The sequence below is a fragment of the Ixodes scapularis genome, unplaced genomic scaffold (assembly GCF_016920785.2).
Source record: "Ixodes scapularis isolate PalLabHiFi unplaced genomic scaffold, ASM1692078v2 PGA_scaffold4__175_contigs__length_147842914, whole genome shotgun sequence".
NCBI classification, from domain to species: domain Eukaryota; kingdom Metazoa; phylum Arthropoda; class Arachnida; order Ixodida; family Ixodidae; genus Ixodes; species Ixodes scapularis.
In genome coordinates, this window is record NW_024609879.1 from 32926847 (window position 1) to 32947784 (window position 20938).

The 20938-nt window shown below is 43.4% G+C and overlaps 1 protein-coding gene across 1 annotated transcript in view; it reads left to right on the forward strand.

The window, feature by feature from the left end:
* LOC115311278 overlaps positions 1-20938 on the forward strand; it is a 67930-nt gene that overhangs the window by 11542 nt on the left and 35450 nt on the right. The window contains exon 2 of the mRNA XM_029969899.2: positions 16519-16658. Within this exon, the coding sequence (XP_029825759.2) occupies positions 16519-16658 (140 nt within the window). The remainder of the gene's footprint in view (positions 1-16518; positions 16659-20938) is intronic.

A 20938-nucleotide genomic window follows, 5' to 3' on the forward strand; every position in this document is an offset into this window, starting at 1 on the left:
TCTGTGATTTCGTGCCCTCGTAGGTTCACCAGCACATCAAGGAACGGCGAGGTGTCATTTGTCTCACATTCTACGGTCAATTGAATGGCCGGCTCAACAGAGTTGAGGTGTGCTAAAAACAATTAGTCACGTCCAATTCCTTGGAAATGCAGAAACAATTCATCCACATAGCACATGAATACTTTAGGGCTGTCGGGGAAGATCTCAGTGCTCTTTGCTCGACTGTTTCCATCGTGAGGTTCACCGTTGTGACCGAGATAGCTAAATCCCGTTGCATTGCGGTATTCGCGTGGTGCTAAAAAGTATTGAAATCAAGAAAGAATGCAACGAGCATAAATATCCTAATATCACCCTAAACGAGTAAGAGCTCAGCTTTTTTGTATGTTTACGGTGCGGATTTGGTTAAGTTGGTGTTCAAACCTTCAGATAAGTTTTCAGTCCGTAGAAGTCGATGTAAAATTTGTAGAGCCCTTCCAATTGACGTGAAGATCTAGGACCGGCGAAGCTGTTATTTTTACGGCGTCTAGGACGAGGCCCAGAGGACGACGTCTAAGGCAACCTCAAGGGCGACCTCAAGGACAACTTCTAGGACGACTTAATGACGACGCCTAGATGACGACGCCTAGGACGGCCTCAAGGACAACCTCAAGGACAACCTTAAGGACGACCGCGAGAACAATTTTTTGGACGACCTTGCCGACGACGCCTAGGACGACTTCGAGGACGACCTCTAGGACGACCTTGAGGACGATCCCTAGAGATGATAACAAGAGATCAGGACCTCGCTATCTAATAATGCCAACGAGGGCTTACTCACGTTGGTTGCCCCACATCTATTTTTATTTATTCATACTTGGCACGACCAATGGGGAGTTTTTTAGTCAACATCCGCGGACGCATTTTTCTCCAGATCCTTGAGCATAACAGCTTTGCTGTAAAAATAATTAAGGTTGTAACATTGAATGGATATAAATGAGTTGAGTCTATACTGTTATTTTTGTGATATTTGGATGTATAACGTGTTATTCGATACCTCCTTTTACTTTGACCAACAGCTCATTTTACAAAAAAAAAATAATCTGCTTCATGCATTCATAATTTAGTTTCTCCGGCTTCCGCGGCCACTTGTTTCTTGAACCCTAAAAATCTTACGGTATCACAACATTACATCTTGATAGTATGGATATTAATTTAGAGACTTAAAGAAGAGCGAGCAACACGTTTCAGATTTGTACCTCAAGAAAACAGCAACATAAATCGTACGACCTAAAAAATTGTCAAGACAGAATTCTCAAAATTATAGGAACAAGCAATTACGTTCCATCATACCTGATTTCTTTAGTCGCGTTAAAAATATTGTCAGCACGTTTATTGCAGTCCTCACGGGGCGACCTGACGGGGCGACCATTGGGGTGCTTGCTCTGGCGGAGTATCCCAGGCTAGCTCTGCCTGGCGCGAGTCTCCTGCGCTCGTGCCGCGTGCTGTGTCGACCAACTCGCGTAGCCCGGCGCCTCTAACATATGCCCCCCTCTGGGGAAGGCCATCCTGGCCGTTTTCGTGGCGTGGATAGGCTTTGATTCGTGTGATGTGGACGACTTCTGGATCGCGGGTTCGGGCGTCACTTGGTGGGTTCAGAAGCTGGACCAGGTAGTTGATGGGTTACGTCTGCCGGACGATGCGGTAGGGTCCCACGCAGCGCGGTAGAAACTTTTGGCGTAAACCAGGCTTGCGCAGGGGAAAAGCGACGAGGACCTCGTCTCCAGGGGAGTAGTTGACGTTGCGATGAACTTTGTCGTAGCGTATTTTTGATTGTAGCTGTTGGTCTGATATGCGAGAGCGGGCTAGTCGGCGGCATTCATGAGTATGGGCAAGAGCGTCCGCGACAAATTCGTGTGAATAGTCGAGCTGTTCCGAGGGGAAGATGATATCCAGAGTACAAGATGCTTCGTGTCCATAGAGAAGATGGAAAGGGGAAAACGCCGTGGTACTCTGCCGTGCGCTGTTGTATGCGAAAGTTATGAAGGGTAGTATGCTATCCCAGTTGGTGTGAGTTTCTGATACGTACATCGAAATCATATCGGCTAATGTGTGATGAAATCACTCGGTCAGCCCATTTGTCTGAGGGTGATACGCGGTCGTGGTACGGTGTGCGATGTTGCAGGCACTGAGCAACGCTTGGACGGTGGTAGACAAAAAGGACGGTCCGCGATCACTTATGAGTGTACGTGGAGCTCCATGGCGAAGAACCACCTCGATAAGCAGGAATGCAGCAATTTCGGGTGCTGTGGCGTTGGGAAGGGCCGCCGTTTCGACGTACCGGGTTAGATGGTCTATTGCGACAATTATCCAGTTGTTCTGCGACGTAGATGTCGGGAGGCGTCCGAAGAGGTCGACTCCCACAACGTCGAAGGGTAAATGAGGTGGAGCAATGGGTTAAAGGAGCCAGGGGGGAGACGACGTGGGACGCTTTCGACGCTGGCACAGGTGGCAACTCCTGACGTACTTGAATATGGTCGCATAAATTCCGGGCCAGAAGAACCGATGTCGAACTCTTGTGTAGGTTTTTAGGAATCCTAGATGGCCGGCAGTAGGGTCATCGTGTAGATGCTGTAATACTTCTTGTCGGAGGTGTTGAGGGATGACAAGAAGCCAACCCTTACCTTGTGGATCATAATTTCGACGAAACAACATTCCGTCAATAATAGAAAATTGTTTAGTTTTATTAAGAAAACGTCGATTATTGGACGGATTGGTGCCATTCAAGTGAGAGATTATCTGATTTATCTACGGATCTGCACGCTGCTCAGAGAGGAAAGTCTCACGGGAAATAAGAGCGACTGAGGCCATGGTGTTTGTGTCAGCTTGAACTGCAGTAGCGTTAAGAGGAAGTGGACATCGAGAGAAGGCGTCGGCGGCTTGATGTTTTCGACCGCTTTTGTAGACGATATGAAAATCATACTCCTGGAGTTTTAGAGCCCATTGTCCAAGGCGGCCGGTTAGGTCCTTAAGAGATGTAAGCCAGCACAAAGAGTGGTGGTCGGTGACCACTTCAAAGTGTCTTACATAGAGGTATGGTCAGAATTTGCCAAACGCCCAGACTACGGCAAGAGCTTCGCGCTCTGTGGTTGAATAGATTTGCTCAGGTTTAGTCAAAGAGCGGCTTGCATACGGAATAACGTCTTCATCCGGGGAAACTTTTGATCTTTGTAATAGAACAGCACCAAGGCCTAAGCCGCTTGCATCAGTGTGAATAATTGTGGTAGCAGAGGGGTCAAAGTGGCGTAAAATTGGCGGAGTTGTCAGGATTGACTGCAATAGGGTATTGGAATTCTGACATTAATCAAACCATTGAGACAACGTGGCTTTTTGTAGTAATTGATGAAGGGGGTTGGCGATTTTGGCGAAGTCGCGGACGAAACGGCGGAAGTATGAGCAAAGGCCAAAAAAACTTTGAAGTTGTTTAATGTTGTGTGGTTTGGGGAAGTCGACTACTGCTCGAATTTGGTCAGGATCGGGGCTGATGCCAATTGCATTTACCATGTGACCGAGAACCTTTACGTGCTCAGCAGCAAATCGATATTCTTTGGTGTTGAGCTTGAGACCGGCTTTTTGGAGGCATGAAAGGATTTCTGAAAGTCGGGTGAGGGGGTCAATGAAGTTTTTGGAAAAAATTATAATGTCGTCCAAGTAGCACAAGCAAGTTTTCCACTTGAGACCTCTTAGGATATAGTCAATCATGCGTTCGAAGGTAGCCGGTGCGTTGCAGAGGCCGAAAGGCAATACGTTGAATTCATATAAACCATCTGGTGTTGTAAAAGCTGTTTTTGGTTTGTCCTGTTCGGCCACCGGTATCTGCCAATAACCAGATCGCAGATCTAAAAACGAAAATAAAGAGGACCTGGCCAGTGTATCCAAAGCGTCATCTATGCGGGGCATGGGATAGACGTCTTTTTTCGTAATTTTGTTTAATTGTCGATAATCTACACAAAAGCGTAAGCTTCCGTCTTTCTTTTTGACTAGGACGACAGGTGATGACCAATCACTGGAAGATGGTCGAATATCACCTTTTGACAGCATTTCTGCAACATGTGTTTCAATGGTCTTTCGTTCGGATAAGGAAACTTTGTATGGTCTATGGCGAATAATATTTTCTGTGTCTGTGGAAATGCGATGTTCGGTTTGGGAGCACTGTCCAAATGTTGTAGGGGAGATATCGCAAACATTTCGGAAACTGCACAGCGTAACGAAAAGCCGTTCCTGTTGGTTTGGCTCCAGCGTATAGGACATGGTCTCTACTAGCAACGAGTCTGATGAAGTAGTGGGTGTTTCCGCAGGTTGCGGAGGTGAAGGTGGTGCGTTATGAGGTATGGCTGGTAAACACACTTTCTCTGCTAATTTGAGTGACTGTCCTTTTGGAAGAATTACGACGTGTGGGCTGGTATTATCAACAGCTACCCAACTGGCTCCATTTTCGATAGTGGCTACGGCGTGAGGAAGAAGTAACCCCTTTTGCAGTAGGAATAAACGTTTGGCCTCAAAAAGGACATCTCCAGCAATATGTGTTGACGGAAATACTTCAACGAGGGATGTCGCATTTGGGAGTAGTTCGACATCAGAAGTTAGACATAATTTAGCTGTATGATTAGTGTTTGGAGCTTCAAAAAATTCGATCGAAAGGTGTAGTTCAGAAAGACAACAATCAATTAAGGCTTTGCTAGGCTGAAGAAAATCGCACCCAAGTATTATCTGAGCTATGCACTTCGATAAAATGACAAACTGGACGTGATAGAGGACGTCTGCTATAGAAACCCGAGCAGTACACACCGAAGAAGGGTGGATGATGTCGGCGTCCGCTCCACGAAGTAGGCCCTGGGCTGGTGTGCGCAGTTTACGGAGTTGTTTGCACACGTCTTCTCTCATAACGGAGACAGATGCACCTGTGTCAATGAGGGCGAAAAATGGGTGATCGTCGATGAGAACGTTGAGGTAGTTCCGTGCAACTGGAGGATTGTTTGGATGATTGACTACGGCAGTTTCACCTCCGGGAACTGCGTAATTTAGTTTTCCGTTTGTAGCCGCACTGGAAGGGAGGTGCCGGCGGGTGGTGGTGCCGGCGGGTGGTGGCTGCGCGGCCGAGGTGCTGGGCTGAGATAGGGTGCCACTACGAAGCTCCATAATCGTACCTGAGGGCGAGGAAGGGTGTTGCGGCCCGCACCTCCACCAAGATGTCAGCGCGTTTATTGCAGTCCTCACGGGTTGAGCTGACGGGGCGAGCAGACGGGGCGACCGTTGGGGTGCTTGCTCTGGTGGAGTATCCCAGGCTAGCTCTGCCTGGCGCGAGTCTCCTGCGCTCGTGCCGCGTGCTCTGTCGACCAGCTCGCGTAGCCCGGCGCCTCTAACAATATAAAAAATTATTAAAGGCCACCTTTCTTTGAAGAAACTTATAATCAAAATGAGCCATTACATTTTTGAACCTGAATTAAGAATTCTATTCATTTAAGTTAACCGTAAAACTTTTTTTTTCAGTTTCGCATCTTTAGTTTTTTGCGAACTCGACTGCGGGTCATATTTGCGACCATGAAATTTCGCTAATTATGAAGGCTGGAGTTTGTCTCTACGACCAAATGTATACTTGCACCCACTGAAGCTCGAACATTCCTCAAGTCACGAAATACGCAGAAATTAGGGGCGGGCCTAACTGTGTAGATTTTACAGTATTTTGACCGCTATTATTTTATATTAAATTTTATGTGATCTTTGAGCCATTCCACTTTACGTTCAATTTATGACCATAATTGTTTTGGTTTGTATTCTTTTGATCGAGTAAATGCGAATGACGTTTGTAATTTAAGCGTATGATTCACTTAAAATATTGTGCGCTAGTCAGTTGTAGCGCTGTAAATGGGAATGAAACCCATTCTCAAGTGGCATAGACTTGATTTTATTCAACTCTGGCAGGCAGGAAGTCTATTTAAGTATTCACTTTTTGATTTATTCATTAATTGCGCTATAGTTTGAAGGATTTAAATCTCAGATATCTCATTGCAATATACCCTTTGTCATGGTTGTTTTGCTAACTCCGTTTTTAGTCGTACTTAAATTTTCACTAAACAGAGTGCCGTTATAGATTGGCTATATCAATTTACTGCAAAACCATTTTTGGTTACTACTATAGCTCCAAGCATTTTATGTCCGCGCTTGTCACACCGAAAGTGGAGTCTGACAACACCTATAGTTCATAATTCACTCACAAAAAAAGGTGTTTTACGCATAGCTATTTTTGTGCAAAATAGCTTCTACAAATTTTGTAAAATATATATTCTGTGAATTTGATATGTGTTCATTTTGATAAAGCGCTTAATTATTAAAATAAAATTTTATTCGAAGCGATTTAATTTCCCAAATGAAAGTAGAAACCAGCAACGCGCTGCAAGAGTCCTGACGTTTGTTAGAGCGGTTCGGGATATTAAAACAAGTATGTGGTTCTTTGTTATACTGTGGTTGGCAATCAGTACGAATGCTAAATGTCCGCTTTCCTAGGGTTCACTCCTTACACCCTAGTGACATGGTATACGCAAAAATGTCGGAAAACGTCGAAGTGAAGAAAACGCTCTCACATAATAACTATCTTTCTGAGTGAGATTGCATAGGACAAGTGTTTGAATCATACAAACTGTTTCATCACAGATCTTATTTTTGTGGTGGAAACAACTTACCAGCCATGTTATTCACCCAGCGCCTTTAAATGGCGGAGTCATAAGGCGCATTCACACAGGAAGCGGATACGCATACGCGAAGCGGTTGCGGATGCGGTTCGCGAGCGACCGCTTTCAGACATATTCAGAGGCGATTGGCGACTGGCGGTTGGCGGTTGGCGGTTTCCCGGCGATCACGCGTGATCTTTTGAGACTTCAGTTTGCCAACCCTGTTTTACTATTCAAAATCCACTTTAATCCACGATCCAAAGTCAACATTGTGCTGTTTTGACACTCTGAAGATATTTCTTCGGGATGTTCGCACGCATCACGAGTTCAGGCGGAGAAAAGAGAGCTAGGAACATCTTTCTGACTGATAAGAGGATGTCCCTGTCCTTTTGTTCGAAGTGGACCCTTCCCGTATGAATAGGTTGATCTCGTCCGTTTCGCGGCGGATTCAAGTGACGGACGTAAACTTCACCTTTCTCGTTTGTTTTGTCTGGTGTAACGCTAGGACTACAGCGCCTTGGACGCCAATCCAGCGAGAGGTGCCAGCTGGTTTCGGAAGTCACTTACGTCACGTCAGCGTCGCGTTGCGATTGGTTGCCGCTTTACGGTTCGTGAAAGCGGTTGGGAGAAATCGGTCCTAAAGCGGTTGGCAAAAAAGCGCTCTAACCGCTTGATCTCAGACGTTTTTCGGTTGAGGACGCCCGGGTCCGCTTCGCGTTTACGGATCTGCTTTGAGTGAGAACGCGCCAATAGGCTTCTGTAGCTACCTACAGTTGAAGGAAAATATAAGCGCGGACATTTTAATACTGCACCTAATAAATAAATATACAGGGTGTGATCATAATTCAAACAGTTTTTTTTTTTTAATGTAGGGCTGAGAGTTACACGAGCTAAAGTTTTCACCATATACATGGCAGCTTCGACGGCCACAAGATGAGAGTACGATCATCATGGCAAGTTCCTAATCAGCTAAAATATATTAATTACATTTTAATGGCTACAGCGGAGCTGTTAAGGGCTAGGTTCCCCATGATCGTGTCCGTGTATGTCGACTCAAACCTACCTGCACAGCTACAGCCATCTATAAGCGACTGCGGCAAGCACACAACCAGTATAATTTCCGCCGTCGCTCGTAGATGGCTCCAACCTTTCCAGCTATAATAGAAGAATGGGTAGTTGGGCGCGTTGGTGGGAATTCATCGTAGGAAACAGCGCGAAAAAAAGACGACGACGAAGTAGAAGCACACAGTGTATTGAGCACAGCTCCGCTAGTCTTCCTCCTTCACGAGAGTGGAAAGACAGAATGTTTTGGTTTTAGCGGTCATATTTGCATTGCAGTATTTGTGGCAATTACTAGTTAAAATATTCCAATATAAAAGCATTCCGAAGAAATAAGGGTGATATAGTTAGTTATTAAGCTTATACTTCACGGGTTTTTTGACAGATTTAAAAATTGACCCCAAATTGAGCGTCGTAAGCCCTGCTCACCATAGCGCTTGAACGAGGGGCGTCGTTGTTCAAATTTATGTCGTCATTCTTATCTCAGAAGAATGCCTATGCTGAGTGTGACGACGACGCAAGTGGCGACGCCTAAGAAACTATCTACGTCACTCTTCCTAGCCTTATTTTGGACAGGGCTTGATACGGTCTCTTTCACGCAACGTTTAAATCTGACTAGAAAACGGGTAAAATGATAAATTAGAACATAAAAACAATTGATCTTCGTTTTTTTTTATTTGGTCTGAATCTAAATGTACTTTCCGTCAATACTGCAATTCTAACGTTGCCAATAAAATCAATATTTAAAGAGTTAATTAACCCATTTTAGTTAATTTTTTTTAACTAAGCATTCCAAATGTTTTTTTTTATCTAATATCCTCCGAGCCTGTAAACACGTAGAAACAAGAAAAATCGTCTCTCACCCATCTTTCTTCTAAATCTCTTAAAATTGAAATGAAACACCCTCTGTACATGAGTGTATTGACAACATGTAAGCTTTTTTTCTTGTCTTTTTTATTTTTGTATTTATTTATTTATTTTTTTTTTTTGGGGGGGGGGTTATTTTTTGATAGAAACAGCAGTTAGCTTATCTGCACACAACTTTTAGGAGCTCCAGAGGAAAAAAAACAACCAAGTATAAATGTGGGCGTACAATATCCCTGCGACACGTAGTTTCTGGCTTTGAAAATGAAGAAGCCCCTTCCAAACTCTTCAATTCAAACTTATCTAAGCGTGACAATGCACACGGTACATACAGCCTTATATTCTTTAGTCGAAAATAATTACAAAGCCGTCACTTTTAAATATAAAATAGCCAAGATGGTCTGAGGCATGACACCAACATCGATGAACATGAATGTGATTATCAGTTTCTAAAAGAACGATCTAATCTCTAAACAATATTCGTAGGATGCGAAGTAAATTCTTCATAAGTGCTCAATCAAGACATTTCACTGCATTTAATATGCGCAAATAAAGCCCTATTTATTTTAATACTTTGATTCTCCTTGAATCGGGAGGTTACCCCTGCGGCGATTAGTTTAGCTACCGAGGAAGTTTCGTCGTAAATTGATGGAAGCAGCATAATACAGATGGTAACAAAATATTAATTGTAATTCTGAGCTAGTGAAGAAAGAGCCAGGAACCAGGGGGGGGGGGGGGGGTGTACGCGGCGGCGTTGCAGTCGAGGATCCGACCGGTTCCGAGCGTTACGAAGGCCTTCGGCGAGCAGCTTTGGTTTGCGGTTTGGCCCTTTGGCACTATGGCACCGCGAAGTAGCTCCCGTTGTGAACTGATCTTTACGCCATGTTTGCTTTTGCTTGCAGGCAATGAAGTGTCATGCAGAATTAGTATTTAATCGCGCAGCAAAGGCAATGCGAGCCGCCCTGGCTACGCACTTTTTACAGCCTATCCACAAGATGCTTTATAGTCGCCATCTCGAGCCGTCGACACGGAATGCGGCAGCCGGGAGCGCTCGCTGAGCTCACTACCCCTCCTCTAAGTTCGCGGCGACTCGAGCAACCAAGAACGTCATGAAGGAGGTTATTTTTTGCTTGTTTTTCCAATTTTAATTTGCCTATACCTTTTAAAATAAAGCGAAATTTAAGAAAAGAGAAGTTCTATTAAGTTCCTCCGTTCAGTGCGCTCAAACTCGGTACAAATTAAAAACAAGTAAAAAAGACCTTGGAGGGCCCCTCGGAAGCCGAAAAATTTTGCGGTTGACTGGTTTTGGAGAACCGGGGTGACCTCGGGGGGGGGGGGGGGGGGGGGGGGGGGGTGTCGCGGTGTGTTTGTGTGTTGAGAAGGGATCTGTCGGCGGCTTCGCCACTGGTTTGGAAGAACCGCACTGACCTCGGGATGTCGCGGTGTATGGGTGCTGACAGGGGATCTGTCGGCAACTTGGATTTGTCGCCGTGTGAGCATATTTTTGACTTGAATGCACGACGGCCTGGGAAAGGAAGATGGAAGGGGTAAGGGATTTCAGAGAAGGAAGGGAAAAAGAAGGGGAAAAAGGGTTTCGAGTGACATATATATTTGTCCTGTGAAATAAAGTTTGTTGCTGCGTTTGAGACTTCGTCCATGTCGTTCTGTGTTTGTCCATTGTCCGTATCTCCGGACTCGGGTTTACAACTTTGCACGCCTACAATGATCTTTTTTTTTTTTTATGAGCCACGTCGTTTTTATATTTCGGGGCCATTCTGGCCTTCGACGAATGACCTTTTTTGTGGACAACAAAATAGAGACGAGTACGTGTATACATCAGGTACTAGCAGATGTGGTTTTATCTTCCACACTGTTGTAGCGGGCGCACTTCATCACGGCGCGAAGGAAGTCTATCGATCTCGGAAACATTGCTTCCACGCGCGTAGAAGGTAATGGTAAGAAAGTTCATTAGCATGGCGTCTGGCAAGATTCAGATACGGAAGTCCGTTGCTAGATTGGCGATGAGAGGCGCCAGTACGCCACCTCGCGGGCACTTTCCTGTGACGTAGCGAATGCGATTCGAGCAGATGTCACGCTAAGGAATTGGAAATATTAATTACGTCGCTTCGCATCTAATCTATTTTATAAAAATTGATTTATCACAAACTAGTGCAGGAAGTTTTTTACGAGTTTCTCCAACAACAGTACAGCTTCTCCATGTTACGTGTAATACGTAGTCTATAAAATCTTCAAAAACAAGACTGAAGTTTGTTTGGCATGACAGCTTGCGCGGAGTACGTCACAATGCCTTTGAATGTTTTTTTTTTTTTTTTTTAAATAAATCTTTAGAAGCTTCTGCTGAAACATTTTAGTAACCAGATTTTTGGGCCGACAGTCCTACTAGCTTTACACGTGTCCAGCTCAAATGACATTGACAGAACGTGATATTAACTGCGCCATAAATTTTCCTCGTGAGGAAAACCCAATACAGAACCCGGACGTTCACGGTGGTAACATGGCGCCACAGAACGCCTTCCGACGGATGTGTTCACCGTCTCAGCTTTCCTGCTCGTATATCAAAAGTGGTCTCGAAATGGCAACAATGGCATCACACGGGACGGTGTGTCATGTGAGATGTTCGGTTCTAGCGGTTGGTCTTAGAAGTCGCGGTAAAGAGTTTGAGAGAATGCAAGTGTCGCTCTTGTCGCGGCACGATAACTGTTGGCTGCCGACGTTTCCGTGAACTGTCGAGCTAGAGGGCGATTTCTACGTAAGTAACGGCGTCGGCAACATCCACCACCGCTCTTTTGACAGCACCAGAATCACGGCCCGCTGCAACACGATGCTTTTTTTAACGTCGTCAGGCGAAACTCGAGAGACCACTTTTGAGGACAGGGTAAATACACCAGTGGGACACGCCTTCCACTCTCCACACTTAATGTATTAGGGCGATATTTCGCGAATAGTAGCACATCAATGAAATCTGGTATGACCATTTCACTTCCTCATAATCTATGCGCAACTCTTAGTTTGCCCGTATCTTCGTGAGCGCGTGTGAAGTGTTGTTTGCTCAACATACTCTGTCGATTACAATAGGTTGGTCAACCGTTCCCTGGATCTTTTAATCTTGGCTCAGTGCAGCGCACTTGCTAAGATTCATCGCTTTGCCTCATGTTTGCGAAATTAAACGTTACATTGAGCAGCCGTCCGAAAGCAAATTATGCTTCCAAGTTCTTGTATAAAAAGGGCTATTGAAGTATAACTTGCTTTGCACACTAAAACTTGGTTTGAATCTGTGTGTTTTTGAGTGTGTGTATATGTGTTTGTGTGCGGCGCCGTACGCTGATTATACTCCGTTCGATTACATTAGGTTGGTCAACCGTTCACTGGATGTATAAATGCTTGCTCAGTGCACCGCGCTTGCTAAGGTTCATCGCTTCGCCTTATGTTTTCGAAATTGAAGGTTACAGTGAGCTGCTGTCAGAAAGCAAATAATGCTTTAAAGTTCATGTATAAAAAGAGCAAAAGGACGAAAAGTTGTATTTCACACTACAACTTAGGTTAGCCGTGCGTGCCTGTCACGGTCTGTGTGTGTGTGTGTGTGTGTACTGCGTCGTTTGCTGAGTACACTCCGTTGGTTACATTGATAGGTCAACCGGAATAGAGGAATTGAGCGAAGCTGGCTGAAGAAACCCTTTCCTGCGCATGCTAAAATTTGTCCTCTTGCTTCATATTTCCGAACTAAAAGGATACATTGAACAGGTCTGCGAAATAAATCGAAATATTCAAATACCATGATAAAAGAAACTATACCACGAGAAATAAAAGCCCAATCGGGAGGGGGGATAAACACTTATTTTGGTATTACATTTCTCCAGAGGAACCGTGGTTATTACATTTAAGGATATTTGTACACTTAATTTTTTTTTTTTTTGTAGTTTAGTATTTCATGTCAGGCTTCCAGTAAATAAATATGTTTCGTGTCAAGAGCCTTATGATTATGCTTACATTTACTCGTGTCATTTTAAGTGAGTTAGCTTTTTGACTTGAAGAGACAGGTTCAGTGGGTTAGTTGAAATGCGCTTCTATGGACACAGCATGAATGGTACACGGACGGAAGAAAGAAGTGGACTTTACAAGCGCTGACTAACAACTGAAGGTTTATCTTGAATAACCGGCGAAAAAACAACAACATAAAAGCATGACTCTAATCATGATGGAATTGCCCCTGCGCATCACAGAATTGGGTGGTAACAGATATAGATACCTATGGGTGATTTTTCTCGATATAAAAATAAGGCTTACTGTCTAACAATGCCAAGGAAACCTGACTCACGCAGGTTGGGCTTTCATTTTTGTATTCTGTGAGCATTTACAATCTCGCGAGCCTTTTCTCCCTATGATGATACAACACTTTGGCACTTTCTAATATAAGTGTGCATGCGCCGTCACGGCAGCACAATGCCAAATGTTAACACGCGGTTCCTGTTAACGAACTTTGATGCTCCCGGAGGGGAATGTCGTGGCATCTCCCCGTTTTCCCGATATAGACCTTCCCATACGAGATAAATGTATAATTAATATATCAGCGAGTATCTCCATCTTAATTCGGACACCATTTTTTGTTGCCAACAATTTATCTTAATAAAAACAAATATAATGTGGGGACCTACTTCAAAAGCGTTAAATGGCAAGCTTGGTGGATATTTTGTTGTTGTTTCGTTTGTTCTCAAGTTGTGGGTTATTAAAGCGGCCGAGGCGAAAACTTACGCTTTACCACCTATCGTGGATTCTATGCTTTACCGCTCGTTATTGTGTCACTCGTCAAACTACTGCACCAGTATACTTGTTGTACTCGTTACACAAAGTAAGTAAAACAATACATAAATAGCCTTATTCGTTAGTTTGTCATATATCAACGCGTTACTGAGATTTGTCACCGTCTGAAAAATGTAACTATATAATGTTACCGTTGATATCAAAAGCTGACGAACGTAAGTATAACCTTACTTGGGATTTTGCTATTATTTGGGGGCAAACGGCCGTGGATACAGACAATTAAACCTCCACAGGGTAATTTCATCGTGTGATATGTGTGGTCATCGTAATTATCGAGTGTATATATTTTATTATTTTGAATGTATGGGCTTTTGTTTTTTTGTTTTTGCGCGATAGGTCCAATGGTCTTTATGCGCGACCATAGGGCTGGTTTCAACAACGACGTCACTGAGCTGAAATAGATTGTCTCCTTTTCTGAACCAATATCTTTCTCGAGAGTCTACACAGTACGGTGCTTACTATACTCATATTTCACGGGCAATTTCAAAGCTTTCAGAAGGAACTCCTTTAAGTGTAGGCCAACCGGAGCACAACAATGCACACGCTCATAGCTGAGATCGTGCGAACGTTTGCCTATTTTATTTTGTTGAGTTCGTTTTGAAGGCCTTTTAAAGGAATATGGAAACGAAATAACGTAACAGCAAGCTCTCTGCCTCTGACGTCCAAGTCAGCCAGCGAGAAGCGCAATGCATATCGCTCTCTTGACGTCACAACTTTCTGCACGGCCAAGGTTACTGTAGCTGCGAGCGTTGCCGCCTGGTGGCTTTAACGCGTGACAATATTGCCTGGTAATAATATCCAAGGATCGACTGTACTCACCGTGGCCTATGCGTCGCTTGCCCGTAAAATCATTCGCAGCAATGCTGGTATTTTATCTGCCACGAACGTTCTGTTTACTGTGTTAGTTTCACACCGCGCAAGTAAAACGCTCAAGGGAACCTTTAATTAAGTAGAAAGAACCGTCATGATGCAGCAATTGCGACCCATGGAACTCTGTATATTATGTATTCAACGGGTGTCATATTTCAGGGCGTTATGCACAGCGCAACCTGGAGAGGGAGGGGAGGTGGGAGAATGGTGTTAGAATGGATGTCATCATTCTCTAATTGTATTGAGTGCTAAAAAACTTATAGTATTGTAAACGTAAATTAAACCTTCTGAGGTTACTTAGTACGTACTTTTCTTAAGACTCTCCCAGACAGGAGTGTCGAAATAAGAGTTCATTCATTGATTCATTATTTATTTGAGTTAGAGTTTGCCGAATAGCATCCTTTCGTAGACTTTGAGACATTCTTGTTTGGATCCATGCTGAAAGATAGAGGTGTTTAAACACTAATATGTCCTTGCCATATATCTTTGTCAATGTTCTCGTTAATTGCGCGTTTGATCTTACTTAGACGTTCAACATAGAAACTTTATTTTCAGAGGTCGTATATATCAATTTCCGGCAGGCTATTTACGCGTTTAGAACAGCTCCAAGTGAATATCCGCAGATGCTCTACGCACCGAGAGCGGAGACTGTCAACATCTCTTGATCAACTCGCAAGAAAAAAACTGTTTTCTTCATAGTATTTTTTTTATAAATATCTCCTTCAAGTTTTGGTTTATAATACAAATGTATTGCTCCTTTGATTTGTGTACTATTTGATAAAGGATCTAAAGCAAAGGCCTGCAATTCTAACCAAAATGTCTTAAGTTACCACATCAAAGGTGACAGTATCAACGCACTCCAAGATTTCTGACATTTCTGAGGGGGGGGGGGGGGTGATATAAAATAAGTGGATGGTTATTTGTTAAATTGTGGTTTCCAATCTCAACAGATGCTTAAGTGTACGTATTCCCAGAGTTCACTCCGTGCACCCAATGACGCGCTGTACTCTAAATAGTCGCCAAATATTGAAGTCGAGAAAACGTCCGCAACTGATTATTGTTTTTTTCCTGTTTTTCTATTTTTTGTGAGCGTGCATAGAGCAAGTGTTTAAAGCATAAACACTGTTTCATCACAGGACATATTCCTGCCGTGAAAAGAATTTTCCAGCCATGTCATTCGCCAAACGCCTCTAAAGCGCAGAGTCATAGGCTTCTCTAGCAAGCTCCAGGATAGTAAATGGAAGGATATTTGCAATAGTGTGCTTGATATTGAAATGAATAGAATGTGATTTTATTTAATCTAATTTTTCTTAACATAACGGATGTAACTTTGGCGAGTTCTGGTTTGAACCTTGTACTTAACTAGTTCATGCGGCAATAAGATGAGCATATGTTCATACTGGCAATTTTATAATGATCGAAAGTGTCGTAATTAACTTTTTAATTATTGGTCTTCGGGGTCATGTTGGAATTCGCGTCATTCACGGCAATTGCTATTAAAGGAACTTCCAATTAACAAAACGTTTGTGAAAAGTTCATAAAGATTTAGTAATAGAATTTTCGCGTCGTTTCGCCTGATTTAGAAATTTGCTGAAGAGCGTCGCAAGCCTTGCCAACATTGACGCTTGGATGAGTAATGTCGTCGCTTGAATCATGTGTTCACTACCTCGGAAGGGTGCCCTTGATCAGTGCCCCAACAAAACAACTGACGACGTAGCCTAAAGAACCACGTGATTCTTCCAACCCTAACTGTGGCCAAAAATCGATGCGTCTTTTGTCGTGCAATTATTCAATGAGACAAAAAGAAACGCGCATTTTGATAAGTGATCTGTAAAAAGACAACATATTTGCAATTTTTTTCTTTTGATCTGGCCTCTAAAGGCAATTGCTTTTATTACTGAAATTGCAATATGACTTATAGAACCAGTATTTAAAAAAGTTAACCTACAAACTTTCGTTAATTAGTCAAATAAAGGTGTTGTTTATCCTTGTATCTAATATACACCGAGCCTGTAAACACATGGTGAAAACAGAACTCGTCTAACTACCACCCCCTTATTTTACAGATGTTTAAAATGAAATAAGACACCCTGCATACATCAGTGCATTGACCGCGCGTGAGATTGTATGTGGTTTTATATTTCCCCTAGGAACATTTACCTCATCTATACTAACCTTTTAGGATCTACAGATGAAGAAAACCGACCAAGTATAAAGTTGGGTGTACACTTTCTTTGCGACATGTCGTTTCTGGCGTCCAGGATGAAAGAGCCCTCTCCAAACTCTTCCCTTTTGACATATCTCAACGTGATGTTGCACGCGGTATGTACAACCTTGTCTTGTTTAGTCGACAATTGTTATAACGCAAACACGCTTAATAATCAAATGATCGACATAGGCTGACATGCGTCAGTAATATCTGTCAATCAAAAAGTGATGATCCGTGTATAAACAAGCGACTGAAGATCTAAACAAGATTAGTATTCTGTGAGAAGAAGTTTCTAAAAAACGAGATAATAAAGATTTCTCACCGCATTCGTCTAGCGCAAGCAAGAAATGGGATAAATTATTTTTTAATACTTGTATACGTTTTGTTTCGGCACTCAACCTCCGTGGGGATTAATTTAGCCACCGACGATGTTTCGCCATTACTTGATGGAAACAGTATAATACTGATAGTTACAAAATATTAATTATTATCTGGAGCTAGAAAAAGGATAGCCTGGATTCAGGTGTGGACTTACCCTAAAGCAAAGCAGGAAGCTGCAAAAAGTGGTAACATTTTGGGGGCGATACTTTTTGTTTTAGATTGAATAAGGTTGCACTGACCGTTTTGAGGCTAATTCCCCCCAAGAATATTTCTTTGGAAGCAGACTCTAGTATAGAAGTGTACTCTATCACCGCCTTTTGTTGTTCAGACTTTATGCGAGCTTCATAGTCATCTTGGTGTCAGCTTCAAAGAATCGTTTGGTTTTTAATGAAATGTCTGAACAAACTGGAAACCGTACCTCCAGTGTCAAATGCAATATGTCAAATATGAATTCATGCAAGTTTGAAATACAACTGGGAATCTTTATTAATTTTACCCACAGCACTTCGAGCACAGTCTCATGTGCAATAATAAACGTGCAAATCACTAGAAGCTAACTAAAATGCAGCTTTAAACATATGCTGGAGGAAGAGGGTTCGGCAGTTTAGTAACTGATTAGGGCTGCAAAATGCTAAGTCAAACTATGCCCAGATTCGTTGCCTTTGTACCATGAAATATTTCAACTATAGAACATATTTGGCAAGATGGGAGTAAAGATGGATCGTTAACTTGTTACTTCGCCGGGCCCGAGGGGGAGGCAGCACATGGCCGCTGATGATTGCAAATTGAAATAAGGTGTGCAGGATTTGGTTGTGGGAATAAACCGTGTGATTTAAGGAGAGGCCAGGCTCTTTAAATCGGCCTAAAATTTCGTTTCTTAACCTATCCCACTATGACTCTGTGCAGCATTGCCCACAGATGGTGCATTTTTCTTTTAAAATTTGCAAACAGTGATCTTGCCTGAGAAAAAAGTAAAGAAAAAAAAGGCTTAGCTCCTATGAAAACGCAGATACGTCACCGGTCCTCAAACAACACGGCACCGCTTCACACGGGAGACAAGAGATGGCGCAAGCGGTCGCGACGCCAACTGTTGCCAACGAACGACTGTACGACGCCGAGAGCCGGCGTCTTTAGCAGACGAGGAACTGCAGGTCCTTGTTGTTACTGTACCTGTTTTTGTTTCTGCGACTGTCGCCGCCTGCGGAACACGCGCCACTTTTGACTCGAAAAGATTGTCTGCTAAAGACGCCGGCTTTCAGCGCCGTATGCTCGTTCGTGGGCTGCGGTTGTTGAGCCATCTCTTGTCTCTCGTGCGAAACGGCGCCGTGTTGTTCGAAGACGGGTGGCCTCGCTGCGTATCCATAAGAGCTAAGCCTTTTTCTTTCTTTACTTTTTCCTCAGGTAAGTTCGCTTTTTGCAAATTTTACAAAAAAAAATAAATGCACCATCTGTGGGCAACGTTTCACAAAGTCGTAGCGCGATAGGTTAAGAAACCGAATATTGCGGTCGATTTAAAGAGTCTGGCGTCTCCTTGAATCACCCTGTAGAAACATACCTATTTACAAGCCAGCCATATTTGGAAGTGCGAAAGTGCCCCCCAGCGTCTCGTTTACACGTTTAGGAAAATGATCATCCACTTTAGGTAGGTCAGTAGATTGATGATTCTGACCTGGAGGCTATTCCACTAATGGTATGGCGCATTGCACTCAAACTAATTAGAAAAAAAAATTATTTCAGTTGATAGCAGTCTATCTTCCGATGACGGAAATACATACCTGTTAAGGATGTTTTACTTTAAGGTATATTGTAACGTCTAACAATATGCATTTTTGTTATCAACGTTAGAAAAATATTGGCTCATCGTTCGGTACGCATAAAAGCACCCCACCGGGGGTGCCTACACCTTAGGTGTTAGGTGCATCGCGAGTGGCATCAACACGGGCCCCAGCCATGTGGTTCCTCAAACCCACCGCAGGGGACACCTGCATTAGTAGGTGTTTGGTGAGTGGCGTCACCACAAACCCCAAGCAACGTGGATTTCCTCAACTCACACCTCGCTGTGTGTGGCTTAGTGCGTGTCCGGGGAAAGGGGTATTCTTATGGTTGAGCTGAAGCCAGAATACGTTTGGAGTCTTCGGTGACCCCGGGCGAGGCGATATACCACTTCGGCCCCTGCTTTTTGTAGTCGGGTGCCATGGCTCAGCCCAACCAGGATGATTCAGTCAGTCGCCCCTTCTACCCTCTTTCTTTTTCTTTCACTTTTTCTTTCCCCGCTTTCTCTTTTATTTCACATTCTCTTCCTTTCTATTTCAGTTTATTAGACGGCAAGGGCCAACCTTAGGTAAAAAGAGTTCCGGTCCCTGGATCCACACTAATGTATCGTGCATAAGCAGCACTGGTAGAGTAATTGTGCCAACCAAGCCTTTCTTGTTATGGCACATTACATACACCCTCGTTAGGTATCGTGGTGGGCGGTGCACACCGACACCGAAATTTCTCCCATCACTTAGAGTCTGCGCGACAAATACTTCCTTGATGGGCCTCTGAAAAGATGCCGCACCGAAGCATTTGACTCAGTGAAGCTAGCTTTTAAACTGCAGAAAGTCCCAAAGTTTCTTGCACTGCGCACAGAGGGTGAAAAGCTCAAGGGGAAACTATCTCCCTTCTTGGTCCCCAGAGATCTTGAGTCTCCTTTCCGATTACAAAATAAGCGTCAGTCTACACCGCAAACTGAACAGTTTTAAGCGGTCGTTTCCTAGACTGTCTTGATGGACTCACCTGAGCACAAATAGTTGAGGGCCTTTCCAGCCAAGGATTTATAGCTGCACGACGAATCACCGTCCACCATGAACTTGTGGAACGAAAGACAAAGTATATTATATTGAATTTCGACTTACCAGCAGGGAAGACTGTAAAGGCTTTCAGTGCCGGATCCGACGTTATGTGCGGAACCCTCAGCGGTTCGGCCATGGGTCACGGAACTGTCGAGGAAGGGACACTACTGGAAAGTGCTAAAATAAGGAGCACGCCGGTGATGTGCCCAATAATTAGCCTCAGTGTACAAACTGTAGTAGCCAGCATCCAGCATATTCTCAACGTTTTTCCTCTGAAAAAAAAATATTGTTCTATTGAAAGTTACCGAGAACATTGCGAAAAGAAGTGGCACTTCCTTTTCTTCGAACCTTTGTTCCAAGGTTCAAGTTCGATAGAACCGACTGACCTCTTTTTTCTCTGGAGGCAGTGATCGATCTTACCTTATTTTGATCTGTTTCCTGAGGAGGCGACCATCTACCTACCTTACAGAACAAATTATGACAGCTGCTTCTCTCTCAATTCGCCGAACTTCTGATAATATTCTAAAAAAATGCAAGCCCTGGTGGAACAAGGACTTTACGACCGCCTGAAACGCTCAAAATAAGGTTTGGGGAATGCTTGTACGGCACACGACTCTCCATATTAAGATCAAATTCAAACAGTGCACAGTAAGAGCTTGTTGAACACGAAAACAAGCGAAGAGGAACTCAAGGGTGAAATATGTGTGTTTCCTGAACAGTTTTTTTTTTTGTTTTAATGCAAAAGAGGTAAGGGATCGCGCTAGGAAAATTCAGGGTACCTACCACTTAGCATTTCTATTTTTCCTTCATCATCGGTGTCACTAAAAAAAAAAAAGAACTCGCTGATATTCTTGCTGATTGTTTTCGAGAAGTTTTGGATTCCTCATATAACACTACTAAATTTTATAAGTTCAGCTTTTTGGCGGAAAAGCAGTCAGTGATTTCTCTGGAACTAATACTGGTTACAACCGGCAGTTGACAATTTGAGAGTTTTCAATGGCCCTTGCAGTAGGGAAGAAGTCAGCACTTGGTCCAAATGGGATTTAATGAAATGCTGAGGCACTTGTAGATTGAATACTTGGGACATTTGTTTCCTTTATTTAATGGTCTGTGGGAAATTTCTCCTACGAAAGATTCATAAACAGAAGGCTGGGATTCCTTCAAGAGCAAAATATATA